This window comes from Phoca vitulina, unplaced genomic scaffold (genome assembly GCF_004348235.1).
Source record: "Phoca vitulina isolate PV1807 unplaced genomic scaffold, GSC_HSeal_1.0 scaffold20, whole genome shotgun sequence".
Taxonomy (NCBI): domain Eukaryota; kingdom Metazoa; phylum Chordata; class Mammalia; order Carnivora; family Phocidae; genus Phoca; species Phoca vitulina.
The window spans coordinates 33,193,386-33,218,858 of NW_022589723.1; the positions used below are offsets into that span (position 1 = coordinate 33,193,386).

Below are 25,473 nucleotides of genomic sequence, written 5' to 3' on the forward strand. Positions count from 1 at the left end.
AACTGAAGATGAGATACTGTGAAATGCAAACAAATAATTGAGAATTAAAGCAGTGTGACTTAGCTAAGAAAATGGGTGCTTTTGGGGCACCTGGATGGCTCAATTGGTTAAGCTTCTGCCTTTGGCTTAGGTCATGATCCCGGGGTCCTGGGATCAAGGCCCATGTCAGGCTTTCTGCTTAGTGGGGAGTCTGCTTATCCCTCTGCACCCCACCCCCACTTATGCTCAAGCTCATGCCCAAGCTCTCTCTCTCTGAAATAAATAAAATCTTAAAAAGATAAAAAAAGAAAATAGGTGCTTTCTAAACCAGACTGGTATAATAAAATCAAAAGACATCTTTAAGGGGAAAGGGTTTTTCGACTATAAAGTATACTGAAATGAAGTATTTTCACTAACAAAGAATTATAAAAAGAACATGTTGAGACACAACACGGATGGGAAAAAAAACATTTTTAAAAATCTTTTTATTTTGAAATAATTATAGATTCACAGGAAGTTGCCAAAAAAGGTACAAGAAGGTCCCATGCAAGGGTATTCTTTTTAAGGAAGGAATTTGGAAGAGAATTGGAGGCTGATAATCCAAAAGAGTATAGGCAGGTAAATGTTATATATATTTGCGAATGCCTTTTACACGAGATCGGTGTAAACTTTAAGATCTAAAAAATGTTAGAAGAATATTTGTATTACATCCCCAAATTATTCTATTTATTAAATGAGAGAAGAAAATGAGATGGTAGAAGTAAAACCTTTGAATTCCTTAGGAAAGAAATGTTGATGTCAAGGTGGCAGTGTTAATACCTTAGTGGATAGTGAAGTTGGGATTTTTGGCAGAAATGAATTAGGGAATGATCATTTGCTGGATAAAGTGATTCTCAAGGGAAAGGATTGTTGGAAAACACTACTATCAGTTGAAAACTAACCTGGTTGATTTTAAGTAACTTAGGAAAAATGTGCACAAAACTTTCATAGCAGCCTCTTTTGTAGAGATGTACTCAGTGTGTGCTTTCTCATAGGTTACAGTGAGCTTTTGACCTAAGCCATATTTTTGCTATCTGGACAGGCAGACACAGCTGTTTTTTTTAAAAGAACTGCTTGGTGTTTGAGCAACCCAAGTCATTTAGAAAGGAATCATCTTCAGCTGTGTTTATGTTGAACCTGAGAGGCTGAGAGAGCCACGGTGTGGAGGCTCCTTCCCTGAGCTCTGTGACTGCTTCAGTCACATGTGTCTGGAGGGGCAATTGTGTTAAGTGAGTGCTAGTGACAGAAGCACAGTTACCTTGGCTCCTGTTTTTAAATCCTTCAAATACTGTCCTTTAACTGTAAATATTAATCACATGCCAATGCTGTAGTAGATCATAACTCACGAACATTTGTGTTTTTGAGAAAAAGAAAGACTTAGCCCATTAACTGAGGTAAACAAACTAGCTTAATGACTGTGGGTTGTTGGTTTTTCTCCAGCTCTGACAATCCACACAAATGAACGTCTCTACAAATTAAGCCTCCTTCCCCACATTGGTCATTCATTCTCTTTGCCTTGGGTAATCACTGGGAATTTCTGTATTTGTGGTAATGATCTTCAAAAGACAAGAAACCCCATATGACATTACTTAAATGTATTCTTTTAAAAGAATATGTGTCTAGAATGTATAAAGAACCCTGAAAACTCAACAGTCAAAAGACACGAAGACACATTGCACTGAAGAGGATATACAAATGGCAAATAAGCACATGAAAGGATGTTCAGCATCATTAGCCAAACTAAAACCACAATGAAATATTACTACATACCTACTAGAATGGCTAAAATTTAAAAATAGAGATAACACCAAATGCTGCCAAGGATGCAAAGAAATTAGATCATTAACACATTGCTGATAGGAATATAAAATAATATAGCCCCAATGGAAAACAGTTTGGCATTTCTTAAAAATTTAAATATGCAACTACCACCCAACCCAGCAGTGGCACTCCTGAGCATTTATCCCAAAGAAGTGAAAATTTAGGCTTACACAAAAACCTGTACACAAATGTTCATAGCAGCTTTATTCATAATAGCCCAAAACTGGAACCAACCCAGATGTCCATCAGTGAGTGAATAATTAAATGCTGTACATTTATACTGTATAATACTACTCAGCAGTAAAAAGGAATCTCCAGAGAATTATGCTGAGTGAAAAAAAGCCAGGCACAAAAAGTTACATACAGTATGATTCCATTTTTATAATATTTTTCAAATGACAAATTATAGAAATGGAGAAGAGATTAGTGGTTACCAGGAGCTGAGGAGAATGTTCGGGGCCAGAGAGAAGTAGGTGCGGCTAGAAAAGAGTGTGATGACGGACACGTTCTCTGTCTTGATTACATCAGTGTCAGGACCCCATTTGTGATATTGTACTGTAGTTTTACAAGATGTTACCGTGGATAGAAGGTATACAGGATGTTTCTGTGTTGTGTCTTAAACTGCATGTTGATCTATAATGATCTGAAAATAAAAAGCTTAATTAGAAGAAATATGTGATCTTTCTATAGTTGTCTGTGTGGGTGGTCTACTTAATCAAAGAGAGTTGTTCTGGACTTAGTTTTTCTTTCTCCTGTGCATCTGTGATAGGATTTATCATAGCAGAGTCATCCCTGTTAGGACATCTCTAACAGGATGAAGAACCCAGGGGAAATACCATGCAGGCCACCTCCCCCTCCCTTTCTGAAATGAGTAGCCTCGGAAGCCTTAGAGGAAAGAGAAGAGATCATGTGCCATACAGAGAAGGAATACAAGTGGGAGAGGGTTGTTAGTCCCACTGTCACCTCCCCTAAAGTCCTTCTACCTTGCTGGGGGTTGGGATTTAGTGTCAATTATGCGATCCCTATGTATTTTGATTCACAGGTTTTTATAGTACCCTAAAGGGAGCCCCTGGCCTTTATGGTGAGCCCTGTCCAACCACCCAGCAGGATGCACTCTGTCTGAGGCCTGATGCATGTTTGATTCACCAAGCCCCTCAGACAGCTCTGATCATAGCTTTGTCTTGTAGGCAGACCATGAAGCTTAGTAGCTTATCAGAGGAAGACGGAGAACACCTGTGTGATGGTCATTTCTGTTGGTGAGAGGACGGAGGCCACGGTTACTGTGTGGTACTGATTGTATGCACCACATGGTTATGAAATGAATAAGCTGAATCATAGCTTTTTGGGAATAATGTTTTTCTCCAAGAATTTTTTCTGTGAGAAAAAAATTGTACTGTAGTTTTATGTAGCTTCATTGGAAGTTATCCTTTTTGTTTGCCCTTTCTAGTATTAAAGTAAGAGATTTATTCTCAGATAGAACACTCTTCCAGAATGTTGAGCAGTTACAAGACCTCTTCACACCTATTCTTTTCTCCAAAGACCTAGTTTGAAGTGATCAGTACCATGGAAGTCAAGCCCATTATTTTGCTGTTGGAGTATTAAGTTCCCTCTGGACTGCGTGCAACAATAATTATCATTCACCGAATGCCTTCTATATACTGCTGTATTAGATCTTTTGTGTATATTATTTCATTCGAACTTCATAATAGCCTTGCAAGAAAAGTATCATTGTATCCCCATTTTTAGATGAAGAAACTAAGGCTCAGGGCACCTGGATGGCTCAGTCGTTGGGCGTCTGCCTTTGGCTCGGGTGATGATTCCAGGGTCCTGGGATCGAGCCCCGTGTCGGGCTCCCTGCTCAGCGGGGAGCCTGCTTCTCCCTCTCCCACTCCCCCTGCTTGGATTCCCTCTCTCGCTGGGATAAATAAATAAAATCTTAAAAAAAAAAAAAAAGAAAGAAAGAAACTAAGGCTGAATAAGGCTAAAGAATTTAGTCAGAAAAAAGGCAATTGGGTTGGTGGTCTAATGGAAGAGCTCTGGTTTTAGTGCCAGACCCAGGTTTAAATTCTGCTTCTGCCTCTTAATTCAACTTTGCTATGTGACCTTGGATCAGTTCCTTAACCTCTTTGAGGTCACAGCACTGTGCCTCGTACATAATAGCTATTGTATAGTTCAAATAACGCTTCACAAGAAAAGCAGCAAGACGCTATGTGGGAGAATAGTTTCTTTCCTCCTTGTCTGCTTTTCTGTGAGAAGTGGAAAAATCTAAAATAAAACATCTGAAGATCAGCCAGCTATTCAATGCCAAAGCTGGGATAATAGTCCAGCCAATAAATTCAGTTGCAGTATATCTTATAAATACAGTACAGTTTGTTAAGGCTTAAGACTTAGGATTGGAGGGGTACCTGGGTGGCTCAGTCAAGCATCTGACTTTGGCTTGGGTCCTGATCTCAGGGTCTTGGGATCAAGCCCCCCATCAGGCTCCTTGCTCAGAGAGGAGTCTGCTTGTCTCTTTCCCTCTCCCTCTGCCCTTCCCCCCACTTGTGCTCTCTGTCTCTCTCTCAAATAAATAAATAAAAATCTTAAAAAAAAAAAAAAGAGGATTGGAGAGTCTAGTTGTGTAGCCCTAGGCAAGTAATTTTATTAATTTGAGCCTCAATTTACTCATCTGTAAAATGGAGCTAATATTTTCTCAATGATTATAATGAGAACTAAATGAGTTAATAATGCATATGATGATAATGCATTTAGCTCAGTGTTTGACATATACAAGTACCACAGAGGTATTAGCTGCTAGAATTTTTATTTCTTTTCTTTTCTTTTTTTTTAGGGGAGGGAGGGGCAGAGGGAAAGGGAGAGAGAATCTCAAGCAGGCTCCACTCAGTGCAGAACCTGACACAGGGCTCAAATTTAAGAGTTGGTCACTCAACCGACTGAGTCACCTAGGCACCCCTAGAATTTTTAATTTCTTTTAAACAATTTACTAGAGTTGGTGTTGTGGACATGCTGCTTCAAGTGAAGTCTACAATCAAAATGCATCTTACAGTTTATTTATGCATTTAATGTAGTATTCCATTGCTTTCTTTCCTTTTTCACTGAAAAGCTTTTGTAGTCAGTAGGAGTCTTAGAATTCGTGGTGTCTTAGATGTGGGGAAGTAGGTTCCTCCAGACCTGGGGCAGGATATATGTCCCTTCCGAGTCTCAGGAACTTGTTCTTCCACACCTGCTCTTTCTTACACACTGACCAGAATATGTACATATTGCTAGGTAGGAATCTAAAATACACTATGCTAGAAAGGAACCTCTTTTACTTACTGTGAAAGGATTGAGGGAAGGCAGCAGCCGTTTTGCCCTTGGTATCAGCCTTGTAAATGCTGCGTGTCTCTTGCCTTTCTCATACATGAAGGGGAAAACCAGGTTTGTTGTCTCCATTCTGAACGGAATCATGAGACTCTAGATAATAGCTGTCATTTCAGATAGCTAATTATACTGCTTAATTTTATTTAAGGCTTTGCAAGAATCTTTGGATGACCTACCCTTTATTACGTGATGGAGTGATTAGAATAACTTTTATATTGCATTGTGGTTTTCTCTTATGTGCGTTCCTGTTGTGCACAGATGAATTTGTAATGCAGAATGTCGGCATAGTCTATATTTAATTGTACCTGCTGTTCTCATTCATTAGAATGCAGTCCCCAAGAAATAACTAGATAGATACATTAGTTGTTGTCTTTTCATAAGACAATTAAACATAATGAAAGGAGGTTCCTGCAGCACCCTTGGAACAGTGCTAGGAGAGGGTACCAGGAGGGGAGACCTGCTAATGTGTCCTCTGGCTCCTGGCAAAGTGAGAGTGGCTTCCTGGCATGCAGGCAAAACCGTGTAATTGCTTTATGGAGGGAAGAAGTTGAAGAGAAGTTTATTTCTGCTCTCATGTCATCCACAACAGAGCCACGTACCATATTTCAAAACTGAGACCGCATAAATTGTAACCATGCGTATTTCTAAAAGTGAAGCTTACACATGAAAGCACAGAGCAAATTAAATATTTTAAGTATAAAACAAGAACAGATACCAAAAGGGAACAGAAGTAGCAGATACCATCAGCACTTGATATGAATAGATCACAGCAAAAAGGGAATCCTCGATTTGTGTGGTTTTCTTTTTCTGACAGGAGAAAACATGTGGTAGCTTGTACAAAGTCAACATTTTCTTTGGAGCTAATCTTACCAGAAAATTGACACGTAGATCCCTATACAAAGCACATTGGGGAACTCCAACTATAGTTTAGTGAAAGTGCTTTTATTTGTCTGTTTTGAACAGCCCCCTTGGCACCCAGCCATATCGTGACTGAGGGTAGCCTCCCACTCTGACCCCTGATTGTGTTGGGAGCAGGGGCTGGGCTGTGGGCGGCAGGGCCTTTTGTGAAGAGCTGCAGAAAGCACATGCTCTTGTGGGCTCCGGTCTTTATTAGCAAGCTTCAGCTTGATGCCGTTTTTGTGGATTGTTTAATGGCTAATTGATGCGGCATGTGTCAAGATGCAGTTTCTTGCATGAGGCGGTTATGGGTGGCAACATGGGTTGTCTCAACATGATACCAATTTCCACAGTCAATTTGGTCAATTCAGTAAAAAAAAAAAAAAAGAGTCAGTCCAGCCTGAAAATCAGAGCAGTTTCTGGAGGTCTTTGAGGCAACCAGGGTTGGTTGACCAAATTTTTCATGTTTGAACCAGTTGTTTTCACATTTTGTATACATAGCCTTAGTCATTTGGGGAAATAGTCTTAAAACACACAGAAGTGACACTTAAAAATTCGTGTCTTTAAATATTTATAATCACAATCAGGCCTTCTAGTGATATCAGTTTTGAGAGGGAATAACCATTTTGCCATTGGTGTATAGTATATGATCATTGTAATTAACTGATGTTTCATATTTTGTTATCAGTAGAGTAGGAAAGTGACCCCGGTGACCACAAAGCACCTGACACACTATGGAGAATAAGTCAAATTGTGTTTTGAGGCTGGTTTTTTAAGCAGTTTTATTGATCTGTAACTTACATATCATAAAACTCACCCATTTTAAGTGTATGATTCAGGGATTTTTAGTAAGTTACAGAATTGTGCAACTATCCCCATAATCCATTTTGGAACATTTCCACCACCCCAAAAAAGTCCTCATGCCCATTTGCAATCAGTCCCTGCTCCCAGCCCCAGGGAACCACTGATCTATTTTCTGACTTTATAGATTTGCCTTTTCTGGACATTTTATAAAAACAGAATCATACAATATAAAATCTTTTCTTTTTTTTTTTTTAAGTAAACTCTATCCCCAACATGGGGCTCGAACTCATGACCCTGAGATCAAGAGTCGCATGCTCTACCAACTGAGCCAGCCAGGCACCTCAATGTAAAATCTTTGCTATCTCACTTCTTTCACTTAGCATAATGCTTTTGAGGTTGGTGGTATCATATGGTATCATATGTCATCCTTTCCTTTTTATTGCTGAATAATAATCTGTTGTATGGATAGATCACATTTTATCCATCCATTTGCTAGTAGACATTTGGATTGTATCTAGTCTGGGGCTTTTATAATGCTGTTATTCATATACAAGTCTTTATTTGATTCTCTGTTTTCATATCTCTTGAGTAGATATGTGCAGGTGGTTAGTATCTTTAAATATTTGTAATCAGTGACTCAGGTCATCTGGTACATATCACTTTTGAGAAGGAATAACCATTTTACTATTGATCCATAGTTTATGATCATTGTAGTTAACTGATGTTTCATATTTTGTTAAGGATAGAATAAGAAAGAGGGGCGCCTTGGTGGCTCAGTTGGTTAAATATCCAACTCTTGATTTCGGCTCAGGTCGTGATCTCAGGGTCATGGGATTGAGCCCCACATCAAGCTCCATGCTCAGCATGGAGTCTGCTTGTCTCTCTCCCTCTGCTCCTCCCCTGCTCATGCTCTCTCTCTGACTCTCTTTCAGATAAATAAAATATGGGGCGCCTGGGTGGCTCAGTCGGTTAAGCACCTGCCTTCAGCTCAGGTTATGATCTCAGGGTCTGGGATTGAGCCCTGCATCGGGCTCCTGGCTCAGCGGGGAGTCTCCTTCTCCCTCTCCTGCCCCTCCCTCCCCGCTTGTGTTCTCTCTCTCTCTCTCTCTCTCTCCCTCTCTCAAATAAATAAACAAAATCTAAATGATAATAAATTAAAATTAAAATCTCTTAAAAAAAGAGTAGGAAAGTGACCACAAAGGTTATGTGGTAAGTTTATGCTTAATTTTTTTTTTAAGATTTTATTTATTTATTTGACAGAGACACAGCAAGAGAGGGAACACAAGCACGGGAAGTGGGGGAGGGAGAAACAGGCTTCCCGACGAGCAGGGAGCCCGATGCGGGGCTCGATCCCAGGACCCTGGGATCATGACCTGAGCCGAAGGCAGACGCTTAACGACTGAGCCACCCAGGCGCCCCTCCTTAATTTTTAAAGACACTTTCAGGCTGACTTTTATTCAGTTAGAGGCTCCTGTAGAAAACTCTCTACTTTTATCTTATATATTGAGGTCTAGCTCTGTTACAGGCACTGCTAAGCACACAGTCCCACTCAGTTTTCCTAACAACCTTGTCAGTGTAGGAAGATCAGATATCACCCATAATCTTATATATCATATGCACCTGAGCACATGCACACATGTATAGTTGCACACTTTCCGTGTCATCTCTGTTTCCTCTGACAGGATCTGACCACAGAAATCCATTCCGATTCTCATAAAAATCTATCTGCATAAAATGACTAAATTTTTTTCTAAAATGAAAAAAGATAAGAAATACCTGATTTAAAAATGGGTCACTTTGCATTGTACCTTTATCTCAGTTTCTCCAATATGATATGGACCTCTTGGCCAAGATAGATTAAAATCAGACTGCTGCAAGTTAGGGAACACCAAAACATATTTTATATGTAATGCGAACAGCGTTAGAGTTAATTTGGTTTTTCACGAAAGCATTATGTTTTACATTAGATGAAGCTTATTTCTTTTTAGTGGTATGAAGGGGACCTGTAATTTTGCACACTTCATTTGTATTTTCTTTGAGAAAATGTCTCAGTTAAAATCAATGCCCTACTACTCATTTAAGCTCCCTTGCCTTCAATAAAACTAATTGATAAACCCTAATAATTAATGGCCTGATTAAACCAAAATGACTTACATCTGCCCTGATGATTGCCATTTATAATCAGTCACTTTAATGACTCATCTTTTTTGCGCTTTGCTTATGGAAGAAGGGCTATGGTGTTTTTAAGTAAGCTGAATAAAAAACTATATGCTTTCAATTGCTGTTTGTTTTCCATAACTTGAGACTGCATTAAAATGAGCATAAATACTCCTTAAAAGAAACTTTCTGCCTAATCTGTCATGTTTTTGGCTTGGAGTGAAGTTGAAAACAAACCAGAAAAAAACACTTCAGTATTCCTGGAGTGGGTCTCAAGAGTTGTAGAATTTGCATGTTTTAAATGAAAACTTGGAAGTAATAAGTTCGATGGCTATATACTAGGAATATATATATTGGACTGTTTTATTTAGATGAAGTAAAACTTAAATTGGAGGAGCCATACTCATTCCAACATTTAAAAGAGATCCCATTTGTGTATGTGTTGTGGTGAGTGCTGTGTATTGTGTAAGACTGATGAATCACAGACCAATACCCCTGAAACAAATAATACATTATATGTTAATTAAAAAATTTATATCAATAACAAAAAAATAAATAAATCCTAAAATCACAAAATAAATAAATGAAGTTTTATGATTAAAAAAAATGAAATCCCATTTGCTTCAAATTCTGCCAAATGAATTAAGATTTAGCTTAACTAAATAGAACCTTAGTATTATACCCTATTTCAAAAAAGGATTTGAGGGGCGCTTGCCTGGCTCAGTCAGAAGAGCATGTGACTCTTGATCTTGGGGTTGTGAGTTGGAGCCCCACATTGGGTGTAGAGATTACTAAAAAAAAAAAATAATAATAAACTTAAAAAAAAGATTTTAGGCAGCTTATGATATCAGGTCAAAACAATGAACAAAGGATAAATGACAAGAATTTTAAAATAAAGAGATATTCCCACTTCTGCCCAGGAAGCAATCACTGGTATGGGACTTGTCATCCACCAAAAACAACTAGGAAACTGGACAAAATTTATGAAACATCTGTTCATAACAAACATTTCAGGAATATGATCCCTGAGAAAAGGTAACAGATGAAGTGAACTCTATAATCACCCAAGCTTTCTGCCTTGACACAGTTTTTGGACTGCAGCATAGGGAGAGGGGACCCAGACAGAGCCCAGAGGCCTTACTGAGCTGAAGAGACAGAGTTTGGAGATCAAGAAAGCCAAAATGGCTAGAAGTTACAGGGCAGAGCCCTAAAGAGGCAGGAATTATGCTGTATTAGAGTCTCCTTAAGTCTTTAGCCAAATATCAACCTCTGCATTCATAGGTGAAGTCTTACAAAGCTAGACAAAGAACTACTGTCTGGGAAAGAATATTTCTGGGGAACTATAAGCTAAACAATTCCCAAAGCTTTTACAGGGTTGGGAATTTTTTTAATTCCAGTCAGCCAGAGTGGAGAGACCTCGTTGAATACACTGGAGCATTCAAAAGAGACTTTTTAGAAGGGTCATGCTTCAATAGTGGGACTAAACTAGCCCTATAGTAGTGGTTACTCTAGGCTCTCCATGAATAAAGACTCGAAAAAAGCTTCAAAATGATCTGGCTCTCTGCATAGAAGTTAACTACCTGCCAGTATCAAGTTTGACACTCTTTAAAGGATTACAATAAATTCAAAATTTAACAACGTAAGATTCACAATATCTGGCATCCAAATAAGAATTAGTAGGTGAACAAAGAATTTTTCTGATAATGGATGAAAGATCATAACCAAGAGAGGGAAAAAAAATCAATATGAACAGGACCCCTCACCCCCCCACACACACCATGAGATAATGGACTTAGCAGATAAGGACTTTAGAACAGTTGTTACAAACATTACAAGTATATTCAAGGATCTCAAGGGAAACATGAGCACTATGAGGAGAGAAATGGAAGCTCATAAAGAATCAAGTGGAACATCTAGAGATGAAAAATAAAATATCTGAAATAAAAATTTCACATGATAGAATTAACAGTGGAGTAGACACTACAGAAAAAAACAATCAGTGATATTGAGGTTAGAAATACAGAAAATATCCAAAAATACTAGAAAGAAAAAAGAGACCAAAAAAAAAAAAAAAATTCGCACAGGCTCAGTGACCTTTGAGACAGTATCAGGAAGTCTAGGATATATGTGTAACTGGAGTCTCAGAAGGAAAGGAGAGAGAAAAAGGAACAACAAATAATTTGAAAAAATAAAGACTCCAGACTTTCCTAATTTGATGAAACCCATAAGCCTGTGGATCTAAGAAGTTCAACAAACCCTAACCAGGATAAACACAAAACCATACCAAAGTGCAACAGAGTAAAAAATTTAAAAACCAGTGATTTAAAAAATCTTTAAAATACTTAGAGAAAGCAAAATAAGTAGAACAAAGAAGAGGAAGAAGGAAGAAGAAGAATGATGGCTGACTTCTTGTCTGAAGCTATGCAAACTACAAGATAATGGAAAGACATCCTTAAAATGTTGTGTGTGTAGGGGGCGACCCTATCAATCCAAAATTCTATGTTTAGTAAATATACTTTTCAAAAATAACAGCAAAATAAGACTTCCTCGGGCAAACAAAGCAGAGAAGAAAATTTTACTTATTGCCAATAGACCAACATTATAAAAAAAATGTTGAAGTTATTGAGGCAGAAGGAAAATGATACCAAATGGATGATTAGGCCTACACAAAGGGATAAATAGCACTAGAAATGGTAAACATGTAGACATATATAAATTTTTCTCACTTTTAAATTTAAAAGATTAAAGCAAAAATAAAGACAGTGTAGTGTGGAGCTTATAACATATGTAGAGAAAAGATATGTGATAGTAACACAAAGGATGGGAGGAAGAAAATGGAAGTGTATTGTTGTAAGTTCTTACATTATAAATGAAACACCAAATATTACTTGAAAGTAAACTGAGAAGTTAAAGAAACATACTGTAAATCCTAAAACAACCATTAAAAAAAAAAAAAGCTTCAAACAGGGGCTGGCAAACCTTAGCCCACAGGCCATTTGGCTCACTGCCTATTTTTATAAACAAAATTTTATTGGAACACAGCCATACCCATTAATTTATGTATTGCCTATGATTGCTTTTGCACTACAGCAGTAAAATTGAGTAGTTATAACAAAAACCATATGGCCCTCAAAGCCTGAAATATGTTTTTTTACAGAAAAGGTTTGTCAACCTCTGGCTTAGAAGTCCATAGTAGAGATCAGTGGAATGATAAAAAGAACCCAACTAATCCAAAAGAAAGCAAGGAGAGAAGAAAAAGAGAAACAAAGAACAGATGGGACAAATAATGAGATGGTAAGGTTGAACTCAGCCATATCAGTAATTACATTAAATGTAAATGGTCTAAATTCTCCAATTAAAAGCACAAATTAAAAAAAAACAAGTTAAAAAAAACAAGACCCAACTGCGTACTGTCTTCAGCATATCAACTTTGAATATTAATGGTAGATATACCATCTGAACACTAACCAATTATTATAGGATTCATAATGTATGTAGAAAAGGCAAAAACAGAAACTTGTCAGTGGTTGCCAGAGGTCAGGGAGGAGTTGACTATGAAAGGGCACAGAGAACTTTCTGGGGTCCCATACATGTTTCATATCTTGATTGTGGTGTGGATACATGGATGTATACATTTGTCAGACTCATCAAACTATACATTCAAAATGATTGCAATAAAATTGGTGTTTTAAATGAATAAATTGATTTTAAAAAGTAAAATAAGAGAAGAAATTTCTCTTCAGATATTTTTAACTGGACAGTAGTTAAATCAGAAGCAATACAGGAAGTTATGTTAGTCTTTTCTAAATGCTGGTCTGAAGACCAGGCTTTGTTAGATTGGCTTCTAATTCAGTAGATCTGAGGTGGAACTCAAAAGTTGGCTTTTGGTTTTTGTTTTGGTTTGGTTTTTGTTGTTTTTAAATGCACAGCCAAGTGTGGGAAGCTCTTTAGTTGCATAATTCTCATTGTTTTTATTATAGGAAGCATGCCAATTGTTCAGGAAGAGAATTCCATTTCAATTATACATAACCAGTGTTGTTATCCTGAAATCTCACGTGCTATATTTTGGTTAAAAAAAAAAAAATGCCAGCAGGTCCCTGGCCTGCATTTGCCTGAAGGGCAGAGACAGGGTCTTACTCATGTTTCTCTCCACATCACCTACCATTATATCTGGCACATACTAAGGTGTCAGTAAATACTTGTTGAATACATGTTTTTGAATGACTATGGATTCTTTCCAGAATGAAAAATGTCATTTAAAAATGTGTTCATTAATAGTGAACTGTATTCATTCTGAAGTATATGCCATTAAGTGGGGAAGATTCAGCTCCTTCTCGGGTCAGATTCTCTGGATAAGCACATTTCCCCATCTGTTTAGAAGAGATATCATTCATTAACCATTTGTTCAACAAATATGGTTTCTTGTCACTACCAGACACCATTCTAGATATAGTAGTGAACAAAACAGATAAGTCCCTGCATTTGTGGAGGTTCCCTTCAAGAGTGGACAACTGAGCCAACAGATTTGTATAGACATCTGTGGTGGGAAGGTATTGCTGTTCCTACTGGGTGACTGGGGAAGCCTTCTCTTATCAAGATTACATTTGAGTAGAAACCTAAAAGAAATGAAGGAGAAAGCTATGCATATATATGGGAGCAGAGTATTCCAGGGATATGGAACCCCAAAGCAGGAGCATGTCTAGCAAGGAGGCCACTGAATTGAAGCAGACTGGGCAGAGAAAGGAATAGGAAGGGTGTGAGCACAGGGCTAGTGGGAACCAGCTCAGAGATGGCCTCATAGACTATTGTGAGGGCTGCATTTTGTGTTGAGCTGGGAAGCCCTTGGAGGTTTTAGGCAGAAAAATGACATGGTCTGATTTAGCTTTACAAGGATCACTCTAAAAATTTTTTAAAAATAAATAAGAGGATCACTTTAGCTGCTGTGTTCAACACAGACTGTGGTAGAGGAAGCATAAATACAGGGAGACCAGTAGCCTTGTTGAGGAATATGTGCACATGGTCTGACAAAAATGCCTCCTCATGAACATTAAATTGTTTTTATAGTTCTACTTATTGCACTTTGGGAATTACCTTATTTTAGCTAGTATTTTACTGAAATACAGCTAAAATTTGCTGCGACAACAACAAATTACTTCCTAAATATACCAAAATATACCACTTTTTGTTGTATAACAGTTTCATTGATTACCAGTAGATAATATACCTTATAGTTATGGAGTGTTTGGCAGTTTAAAAGCAATTTTACATTCATTATCTCATTTAATCCTCATAGTTCTTGAAAATTGACACAGTGGCTATTATTGTCTCCCTGCAGTGGAAGAAACTAAAACGTCACCTGCCTTGTGAAATTCACATGCCAAGTTTGTGGCTGGGCCAAAAAGACAAAAATGCAGGTTCTCTGTCTCCTAGCCTGAATTCATTGTTTTTGTTTAAAGAGGTCTCTTTTTATTTTTATTTTTTTTCTTTGATTTTTTTTTTTTTTAAATTTTATTATGTTATGTTAAAGAGGTCTCTTATGTTCAAATGATGTCTCAAGATACTACTGGGAAGGGGCGGGAGGTACTTCTATTAGCAAATTTAGCATATTGTTTAAAAAGTGGGGACCAGCTCAGAGATGGCCTCATAGACTATTGTGAACCAGTGAACATTAACCAGTGAACAAGGTACAGTTGTCAGAATACACACAATGATGTGTGAAGCATATTCCTACCCTGTGAACTTATTACTTGGGGTGGTAATACCTACACCAGTAAATATGGTAAATAACTGCTAGTCAAACCGTGTGACATACTTAGTTCCAAAGAAATGGCACAGACAGTAAATACGTTAGCAGTTCAAAGGAAGCCGAGACTTTCTTGGCCTGAGCAGTTAAGGCAACAGGGAGGCGGGGTATTTGAGTTGAAGTATAGGCAGGATTCATTCAGGAAATGTTGCGGAAGGGTTTCTCAACCTAGGGACGGGCAGGAGGGAGAGAGGAACACACAGCATGAACAAAGGCTTGGTGATGGGGTGTTTTCTTTCTTCTGAGACAATGGTTAGAACAGCCCAGATGGAATACAAAGGATATGAGGATGAGTGGATGTTTACTACTTTCATAGATGAAATTTTCCCTGAGAAGAACTAGGCTGGGAGGTGAATGTGCAAAAGTCACAGAGCAAGCTTGCATGTAAATTAAAAAAGATGTTGGAGAGCTGAAAAATGCAATGAAGTTCTTATTTACACCTTGCCTTTTAGAGTATAATCTAGCAATTCTGTTGTTTTATTGCTCCTCTCTCTATTGATCGACCTAAGTCAAAAGTGTATCTGATTAAAGCTAAAGATTTGTTAATTTTGGCGTACCTCGTGATTTCCAGGCAGCTCCTTCTTCTGGGAGCTCAAAATATGTGCTTATTAACTGTCTCCACCTGATGTGGTAGCTTAAGAGTGGTTTAAAGCTGTCAATATATAAAAGAGCAGGTTGTCCAAAAGAAAAATACTCAAAGTTGAGGGCCTATAATGAGAATTGGCTTTGGAAAATAAGACCAGCCTATGTGGAGTCTAACAATCCTTTCAGTTCACCAAACATTTATTGAGTATCTACTGTGGCTATCTACGATACGTATGTATCGGGCTAACTCGGAGTTCACGTTTAGGTTAGCAGAGGTCAGGGACTATTTTACTTCCTCATCCAGGAGAGAAATGACGTAGTAAACATGGTAATTTTAATATGATGGTGGTATAAGATTTATAATTCAAATTGAGGAAAGTTGGAGACAGAGAGACTAGCTGGTAAAAGAACGTATACCAGCCTAGGTATCCTAACTTGTATTCAGAGAGTGCCCCTAAAGGAAGTATATAGTATGTCTTGTGTGAAGGGCGTGCTGCTGCTGAGACCTGTTCTGTAGCCTACCCCGATCACTGAAACAATGATCAACATCAAATCGTACTTTGTGTGTATGGTTTCCGTTCATTTATTCTCTCATCTGTTCAACAAATATTTATTAAGCACTTATAGCCCTGAAACTCTTCTAGGGGCTGGGAATATAGTAGTCAATAAAAGAAACAAAGTCCCTGCGTTCTTGGCATTTACATTCTCGTGTCAGTCAGGCAACGTGAAATGAGCACATGTATGAGAAAGTGCCTGGCACATCGCCTATCACATAGGAAGTAGGCTTCAATAGTTGTTGGTTACCGAGTTTGAACTTGAAGTTTAAATTAAGTACCTGCTATTGGCAAGATACTTTTGTTGGTGTACCCTTTTGCAAAATGGAAGGTCGGGGTGGATTGACTCACATATTTTTTAATGTCACATAAAAAATTGAGTCTCTTGTTCAGCTTGGGGGTAATTCAGGTTACGTGCTATATTAAATATAACAAGTTGTCTGTTCCAGACCACTTTTGCCATTGAAGATGAGACATTGAAACAGGTGCTATTCTGTACCATCAACAGTGGCGCGCTCTTGTCCTGCTCAGATGGTTTTTGTGGGCTCCCTGAATTCCTGAAATGGCTCATTGTTGTCACTGACGATGCTTCACAGAAACCCTTTGTGTCATTATTTGCAACCGACTGCCTTGGCAAAAGCTATGTCACTTCTTTTGTTAACTATAACAGCAGTCAAAAGTGATGTAAGGGAAGAGAAGGAGAAATGAAACAAAGATCAATACGTGCATATATGCACACACATCCACGTGCCTTTTAGACCAATTTCTGAGGATTATCTGAAATAGTGTTTGTCACGTAAAACCAGGAAGATAAGAAGACTGCATTCTTTTTGTCCTTTTTCATTCAGATATGACCTGTTACCAGCAGCATAGGAATGATTTTTTTTTTTCTTGTTGGCTTCCTTTTGGCCTTACTGCTTCTTAAATGGGAGGAATAGTTTCACATCGACAGCAAAGCTAAACCTTTTTGTGCAAATTCTTTGCAAGAAGATTACATTTTCTTATCCACCTACTTTTCCTGAAAGCCTGGGGATAGGATGATGGATGTATTTACTGTTGTGGGAAGCCAAGATTTTATTTGACTTTCACTTGAAATGAACCCTTGCTTCCATAGAAACCAGAAATGGTTGGAAGTAAAGGAGTTAGGACCTTGCATTTTGCCTCCAGATAAAATGCTTTGCATTAAATTTGTGATTAGAATTCCGGGTTGAACAGATGATGTCATTTCTGCAATATAGTATGGTGTGCATGTGTGCTCTTTTTAAAACATGGCGCTATAGATCCGGAATTAGTTACATGGACTTTTCTGGACCCTTTTTAGATGTGAAGCCCTCCAATATGCTAGTAAACACAAGAGGACAGGTCAAGCTGTGCGATTTTGGAGTTAGCACTCAGGTAGGTCTCTTTTCTTCCCCCCAGTTTGCTCTCCTTTCTGCAACATTCACTTTTTATTTTCAGTCTACTTTTTGGATTAGAAAATCACCTAGCTGCCAGACAAACAGACCTCTGCATCTTCTCCTCGGCTGGGAGTCTGTTACTCATTTTTAATCTCCGAGCGAGGTTCCTTCATCAGAATATGATTGTTCATTGTTTAATGACAGTAAAAACTGCTGATATTGTAATTACTACTTACGAATAGCAAACTTCATTGATATGCAGCTTTGATATGAAAGCGTTTTGACCAGACAAAAGGGAGGGCAGAGTGGGAGCTGTGCCTGGGGAGCCCAACTGGTCCACAATAAAAATTAATATTGGGAGCAACAATGGTGGAGGGCCATTACAATGTGCAGCACAAATTTTAATTAATTTCCATTTTGGGCCTCCCCTGAGAACCCCGGTGATAGTGACCCATGAGCGTGCTGTGATGTTGATTTGAATTGCAGCCACCTTTACTCCCAGCCAAACACGAAGACCAAAGCGAAGGTCATCGTTGTATTATGGGCTGTCAAAGTCTGTTATCCCTCCAGCGTATTTAGTGTTCATTCCATTCTAGTAATGCACGGGCTTCATTCACATCCTGAGCCATCTGACTAAAAAATGAGTGTGTTCAAATTCTACTTCAAATTGACTTTTTATATCAGGCGGGTTTGGGGTACTAAAGCGATAAGCATCCTGCTTAAGTGAATTGTTTAAGGTTATCTGCTATAAACTGTAATGCTGTGCTTGTTTAAATTGGAAATCACATTCAAAAGAAAAGAGAGATTTAATCATTTTTAATGCCTTTGTAGATAAATTTGTTCCCTTTTACATAATTTTTAGTTGATTTATAGAAATGATGATTGTAGGTTAAATGAGGAATAATTGCCCATTTTATTTCCACATTATCTTTATATTGTTCTAACAGACTGTTTTGTCTCATAGCTGGTGAATTCTATAGCCAAGACGTATGTTGGAACAAATGCTTATATGGCGGTAAGTAAACTTATGCAAAAATAACATTTAAAACCAACATCTTTATCTTTATGTACTTGGTAATGTAGAATTCTTGAATTAATTCAACAGCTTTATCCTAACAGATCATAAATTACAAAGTCAATCCAGTCATGATCCGATTTTTAAATCCTTCTAAAAGGCATTGGGGTTTTTACAGGAGCTGCCAACTTATCTGCTTAGTTGACTTAACTAGTTGGTTCGAGTGTGAAATTGCTGAGTTTTGAAGTTTAATCCTACAGAAAAATTGCACCTTATAGCACATTGACCACTTTCCCACATTGCTTATTTAATTAACCCTCAAGTATCCCAAAATATCAGTCAATAAGATTGGTTGTTTCTCCTAGGAATACAAACACGCTTTGTCACCTGATCAAAATTAAATTTTTGACACGACCAACTCTTACTTATGGATCTCTGAACATAAAGGTTAGGCAGGAAATTTTCTTTCGAACTAGTACATCTTTATTCTGTATACTTGTTGGGTTCATGCCTGTCGTAAGATAACTTATTAATTCCTCTGAAATAAATTCACCACATATAAAAATTAGAAGCATAGAACTGTTTCAAAGACCCAGTGTAGACTTGGCTTCGACCTTTTCCTTTTTCCTACCTTTTAAGTAAGGGAAGTTATTTGGGGCACAAATCTTTTGTTTATTAGTTTCCACAGTCACTTCAATAGTGGGTGGTCAGGAGAGACAAGTAGGGAGGTTATCAAGTGTCATTTTTGGAACCAAGTTTTGTTTTAACACCTGAAGGCCTTTTTTTTTTTTTTTAAATGAGGATTCTGGATTTATTCAGTTAGTCTGTTTTACTTCCAATAGTCTTTATAGGAAGTTAAACAATATTAGCATGGATGGAATCCTGGCTCTTAATCTCAGTTCATATATTATCTTGATAAAAAGATGTTAATATGGATGGAACTCTGGATCTTATTCTCAGAACAGTACAAGCCCTTTTTTTTTTTCTTATTGAGATACCAGAATAGTTAATTTTTGTCTTGCCTGGTTTTTAAAGAAAATTCATTCTTTCTCCTTTTTCTAGGTAATGTGAAAAAAAATTAACCTCTAAAGCCATCATATTTGTTTATATAAAACGTAATCACCCTCTTGGCCCCACCAGGTTAGCTGAGATTGATGAGCCACTTTTACAATTAATAAATCCCTACCAAATGCCACAATTTCAGTCTTTGAAAGAATTATGGAACACTGTGATTTAAAAATAAACAAAACTACTATAAATGAAACAACTTTTCATCTACCCATCATGTTTTTAGTAGCTTTAAATTGCTCTAATAATTAAATTGCATTATGTTTGAATGTACAAATCTAGATTACAGTTGTCTTTCCCAGGTGTACATTAAAGAAATTACCTTTTTTCCTTTTGGTTTATGGATGAATGTGATGCGTCCATCTGTTAATTGAATATGTGAGGATTAAAATTATGAAATGTTAGCTCAGATTGGCACAGCTAAAATTGCTTTGCTTCTTGGGTGAGTGAATTCTAGTCATCAGCTTTATAGTTCAAGCTGTAAAAAGCGTAAGAGACCTAGAAAGCCCAGAGTGACAGGCCGATAGTGAGCTTTGCTCAATTCAGCAGACTCTCGTTGGCCACATACTTACCTGATTGGTGTGAGCTCAGAGGTTGGGAGTAGGAGAAGATAGAAATAACATCATTCTGTTACGGGTCTTAATCCCTGCCTGAGATACCATGGTATTGTATTATAGAACTTCCATTGAGGGGTGAAGGGTGCACAGAACTTCCCTGTATATATTTTTTTCAACTTGTGAATCAATAAGTATTTCAAAATTAAAAAATTAGGTAAGAAACGGAAGTTTTATTGGAACGTGGCCACGCCCTTTTGTTTGCGTATTGTCTCTGGCTGCTTTGGCGCTGCAGGGGCAGAGTGGAGTCGCTGTGACAGTTGCAGCAGAGACCATATGGCCCACAGAGGGAGATATATTTATGCTCTGGCTGTGTACAGAGAAAGTTTGCCAGCCTCTGGTCTATGCCAGTGAAAGCTGTATCTGACACTGAGTACCTTCGGTTAATCAACCAGTATTTACTGGGCACCTTCCATGCTATTAGCCAGGTTACGGCAGAACCACTCAAGTAAGCAGGGATACAGTGTACGAATTTGATGATTTAACAGTATGTGAAAAGGATTACTTACTAAAAGAGATCACTATGGAGGGATGAGCAAAGACTTAGAAATACAAGATAATGTGACATTGTTGGGGTCGGGATGTGGGGCAGAGGACAAATAACAAGTTGTGGGAATATACAGTTAGAGGTCAGCTGGTATGATACCCTCATAATAGCTAATATTTAACCCCATGTACCAGTCACCCTTTTAAACTTTTACATATATAAATGCTTTAAATCCTTACAACAACTCTATCAGGTAAGTAATATCATTTTCATCTTACAGCTGAAAAAAGAGGGATAGAGAAGTTAAGTAACTTACTCAAGTTCATACATATAGTGAGTGGCGGAGTCAGGATTCAGACCTAAGTCATCAGTCTGCAGAGACTAAAATTCTAACTGCTGTGCCTCTCACTATGTCCAAATTATGTCTGTGTCTCTCCCAATCTAGGTTGTGATCTTCGGGGAGGCAGGGTTTATTCTCTCATTCTCTATATCTGGTCCTTCACACAGGGCTAAATGAATGATTTAGTTCATGAAAGCTGCCTTCCCAGAATGACTTACTCACTAATTATAAGCAGAGCATTTAACTTTTCATATTAAGTATCTCAGTTGCATTATAAGGTATAGAAGACCCCCAAATTACACAAACACAGTCAACTAGGCTGCCAAATATTGAAAAGAAAGTAAATCAAAGAAATAGCCCTGCATGTGCAATCTCACTTCATTCTTCTGTAATCTAAAGTATAAGGTATAGGAAAATGGTAATTAGGAAAAAGACAGGGTAGCTTTCTTAAGATCCTAAGTCATGAAAAAATAATACTAATTAACAACTTATGGGCATGTTAAGGGGTGGAACTTGTAGGAGACTTGGAAACTCATCTGGTCCAACCTCCTCATTGACCAACAAGATCGGAAAGTGGAGTGGCAAGTCCAAGAACATACTACATTTTAGGGGCAGATATTTAGGTTTGGTAGACACTGTAAGCCAAAGCAAGAAAGATTTTCAGCTACATTTTAAAAAGACCTCATCCCACAGGATTACAAGAGAAATTGAGAAGGCTTTGGGGGCTCACATTAAACCATTTCTCAGATATTCTAATTACTAAAAATTTTACTCTATTTTAAACATAGAAGTCCCTAAAACTTCAACCCATTGTTCAGTCATTGTGGTTTGTTTATTATTATAATATTTTGATCAAATATAAAAGTTTGACATTATTATGAATAGTTTTAAAATTAAAATCTTACCCAAATATTTGTGCTTTGTGATCAGAAAGTCCATCAAGAGGCACCTGGGTAGCCCAGTCAGTGAAGTGTCTGACGCTTGATTTCAGCTCAGGTCATGATCTCAGGGTCATGAGATGGAGCCCTGCGTTGGGCTCTATGCTCAGCATGGAGTCTGCTTGAGATTCTCTGCCTCTGCCCCTCCCCCTGCTCATGCGCACACGCGCTCTCTCAAATAAATAAATAAAGTCTTTTAAAAAGAAAGTGCATCAAAATGACTGTTCTTATCTCCTGAACATTTTTCCCACCTGGGCTGTTCTTGTCCTGGGAAATTACCTTTACCTAGAATGAAACCTATACAGATGACATAATATAGTGACATTGGCCATGTTCATGCAGTGATGGTCATAGCAGTGTTGGTGATCAGAAGGAAGCTGGCATTTACTGAGCATTCCCATGTGACAGGTACTGAATCAAGCACATCGAGTGGATTCACTTAATCTTTACACAGCCCCATGGTATACATATTATTATTGTCTTCATTTTACAGATAATGAAACCGAAGGTGAAGTAAATTCATCTCAGGGTCTCAGAGTGGACCAAGTAGTGAGAGTCAAGATTTAATTAGGACACCACCTTCTAGTTTCTGGTAATAGCAGGTTGGGCTATTTGGACCACCTCTTCCATTGAAAAATGCTAGGTAAAATACTTTAAAATTCATCTCAAATTCACTGAAGAGCTAAAAAGACAAAGGGGATCCCCCAGGACAATTTTCAGATGGAATCCTGCAACAGAGGGGAAAGCAGAATGTTGGAGCACCACAGCTGTGAATGCTCTGGGGATCCTCCTAAGGCAGAGGGTCTCAGAGGAGGAGGAGATCTTCTCTATCGATCTCAGAGGAGATTTTCTCCATATCATGTTGGAAATCTGAAGGGCTCGCCCTCAGTGTGAAGAGTGAACCAGAGCCAAAGATGCTGCTCCTTCTCCTCCCCCAGTCCCAAGGAACAAAAAAGAAGGCCTCTCAGAGCCAAGCAGAGAAGCAAGGGAAAAGGAAAAGGGGGAAAGTTGCGGCCATAGACTAACTCTGACACAGATTTCCACCGAGTATTTATATTCATGGCCTGAGTTGGAAAAGGAGCTTCATGCTAAGAACCTGGTTTGAGGTAGGCACATCTACCTTAAGCCCCAGAGAATCTCTCCAAAATGCTTTCAAGAGCAAAACCTGGCAAGTAGTCAACAGAAACCAGGCACACAAGGAAACAAGACAACATGAAGAAGAACCAGAAGGAACAACAGATACACACAGACTTCAGATCACAGATTTTAAAAGTGACATAGTAGATGGAGAAAATCTCAAGCAAAACTACTAGATTAAAATGTAAAAACTCACTACTTGGTAGCATATGGGATATAGCAGAAGAGAGAATTCATGACGTGGAAGATAGATTAAGCTAGAGCAGTGTGACTCCAGAACGCTGGTCTGACCAGTATGCTTTACTACCCACAGGGATCTTGCCAACTTAAAAAAAAAAAAAAGAATTCCCCATTGTTTGTAATATATATTTTGATTATTTACTAACCTAAAGTATTTGTGCATACTTTGTTAATTTTCTGAGTAGTGTAACCCTGAGCAGAAATTCTTTATCAGAAGAGATAAGGGATGTCCCTTGCTATCTTCCTGCTTTTGACAAGTGAATCCTGTTGTACCTAGACAGTTCTGGAGTGAGTCCAGCTAAACAGGGGTCCTGGATAAATAACAAGTCACAGAGTGTAGCTGGAAGGAGTGCATTTTGCAGCTTGGAGCTACTGCCCTTTCAGATCCTCTATAAACTCTGCTTTTTATTCCATCACCACTCCCTACTGTTCTCATTAAGAACAGACCAGAATCTTCCCTCCCTACACTTAAACCTCAGTACAGAGGTGCTTGAGACGGGAGTCATGTTTTTCCTGTTATTTAGCTTTCCATACTGGTGACCGTTGCCATGTCAGAAAGTAACCCAGCTTTCGATTTTTAACTGCAAAATGTCCGTCACAGATCTTCTGTCAGTAACGTGGTACCTGGTGGTTGGTTTTCTGTTTTGTTTTGTTTTGTTTTGTTTTGTTTTGTTTTGTTTTAGACGGGAGAGGACAGGGCAGGCCACCTTGGCTTCAAGTGTGAGAACAGATTTGAATTGTGCAGCCTCGGGCCATCAAGTCCTGGCTCCCTAAATTCAGAGTGGATTGGGGCTCATCTTGTGCCTGTGTCTGTTTCAGGGGCCTGGGCGCATTTCCCAGTCTTTATCTACTGTACCAGTTCTTCAGGTAGACCCGTAGAGCTGGCTACCTACTTTCACTGAGCATTCATGCTTGAGCACGGCTTCACAACAGTGATCTCATTTTGTTAGCTTATTGCAAGAATTATTTCTCCAATGAGAGGTTATCAGAATCTCGTCCTTAAGGAGCCCTCTTATTTGCCACCTGTGACCATTATCACTTTATTTTTTTCTTTTTTAATTTAATTTTTTCATGCTTTTTTTTTTTAAAGATTGATTTATTTTATTTGAGAGAGAGAGAGAGAAAGCATGCACGAGCCGGCAGGGGGAGGGCAGGCAGAGGGAGAGAGGAAGAGAGAGAATCTTAAGCAGGCTCAACACCCAGCATGGAGCCCGACGTGGGGCTCAGTCTCACGACCCTGAGATCATGACCTGAGCCGAAACCAAGAGTCGGATGCTCAACCGACTGAGCCACCCAGGTACCCCGATTTTTTCATGCTTTATTTTCAGCTTCCAGTTTACATTTGTTTTGATAGTTCAGTGGGCAAATATTATGAATGTATTTAATCTTATTGTTGGTCCTGCCAAAATATTTTGTATCTGGGCTCCACTTGCATTTGTTTGCTTGTTGTGTACTCCTGTACTCTGCATGAGTGCTAGATAGTGATAACTGTCAGCTAGGGGAATGAAGAAAAGGAGAGAGTAAGGAGAGAAGAAACAGGGAAGAAGGCAACATTTGGTTATTTCTTTAAGAATTCTGGCAGATTTTAGGATTTTCATGTTTGCTGGATGTTCTTGATGGGCATGGATAGCAATATTACTGGGGAAGTTATATTAGTAGAACACTCCAGGGGACTTAATAATTGGTACATGCTTTAAACCAAATGTGCAGTAAACATGTATTGCATCCCTTCAAGGCAACATACCTTGACTGCTTACAGGCTGTGTGTCAGCCGTGGGACTAGGTATGAGATGAATAATACACTCTCTTGGCCTCTTAGGAGAAACAGGCTAGTAATCGGATGGTTACATCACAGTGTAATGAATTAATATTAAAGATACAACCAACATTTTCATGAAGGACAGAGGCAAGAATTTGTAATTCTTCCTGAGAAGTAGAGGAACGTTTCACCAAACAGGTAGTCCATGAGCAGGGCCTTTATAAAAGAAACGTTCACTAAGCAGAGAGGAGTAAGACAGGTCATTGCCTCTGCAGGGAACTTGGAAATGTTTAGGGACTGAGGCTGAGTATACCAAAGAGTCACCCAGAGAAATTATTTTTTTAAATGAATACTGAAGACTGTATTTTGAGAAATACTGACCAGATCGAGATTAGTGTGTGGCTCTTCTGACTTCTAGTTCTGGGGACAGTGTGACACACTAGAAGAACCCTGATTTTGCATTCAGACATACCTGGGTT

The 25,473-nt window shown here is 38.4% G+C and overlaps 1 protein-coding gene across 2 annotated transcripts in view; it reads left to right on the forward strand.

The window, feature by feature from the left end:
• Positions 1-25,473, forward strand: part of MAP2K5 (mitogen-activated protein kinase kinase 5) — a 246,870-nt gene that overhangs the window by 116,908 nt on the left and 104,489 nt on the right. For both annotated transcript variants that reach the window (XM_032417743.1, XM_032417744.1), the window contains exons 15-16: positions 17,321-17,394; positions 18,361-18,411. In XM_032417743.1, the coding sequence (XP_032273634.1) occupies positions 17,321-17,394; positions 18,361-18,411 (125 nt within the window). The remainder of the gene's footprint in view (positions 1-17,320; positions 17,395-18,360; positions 18,412-25,473) is intronic.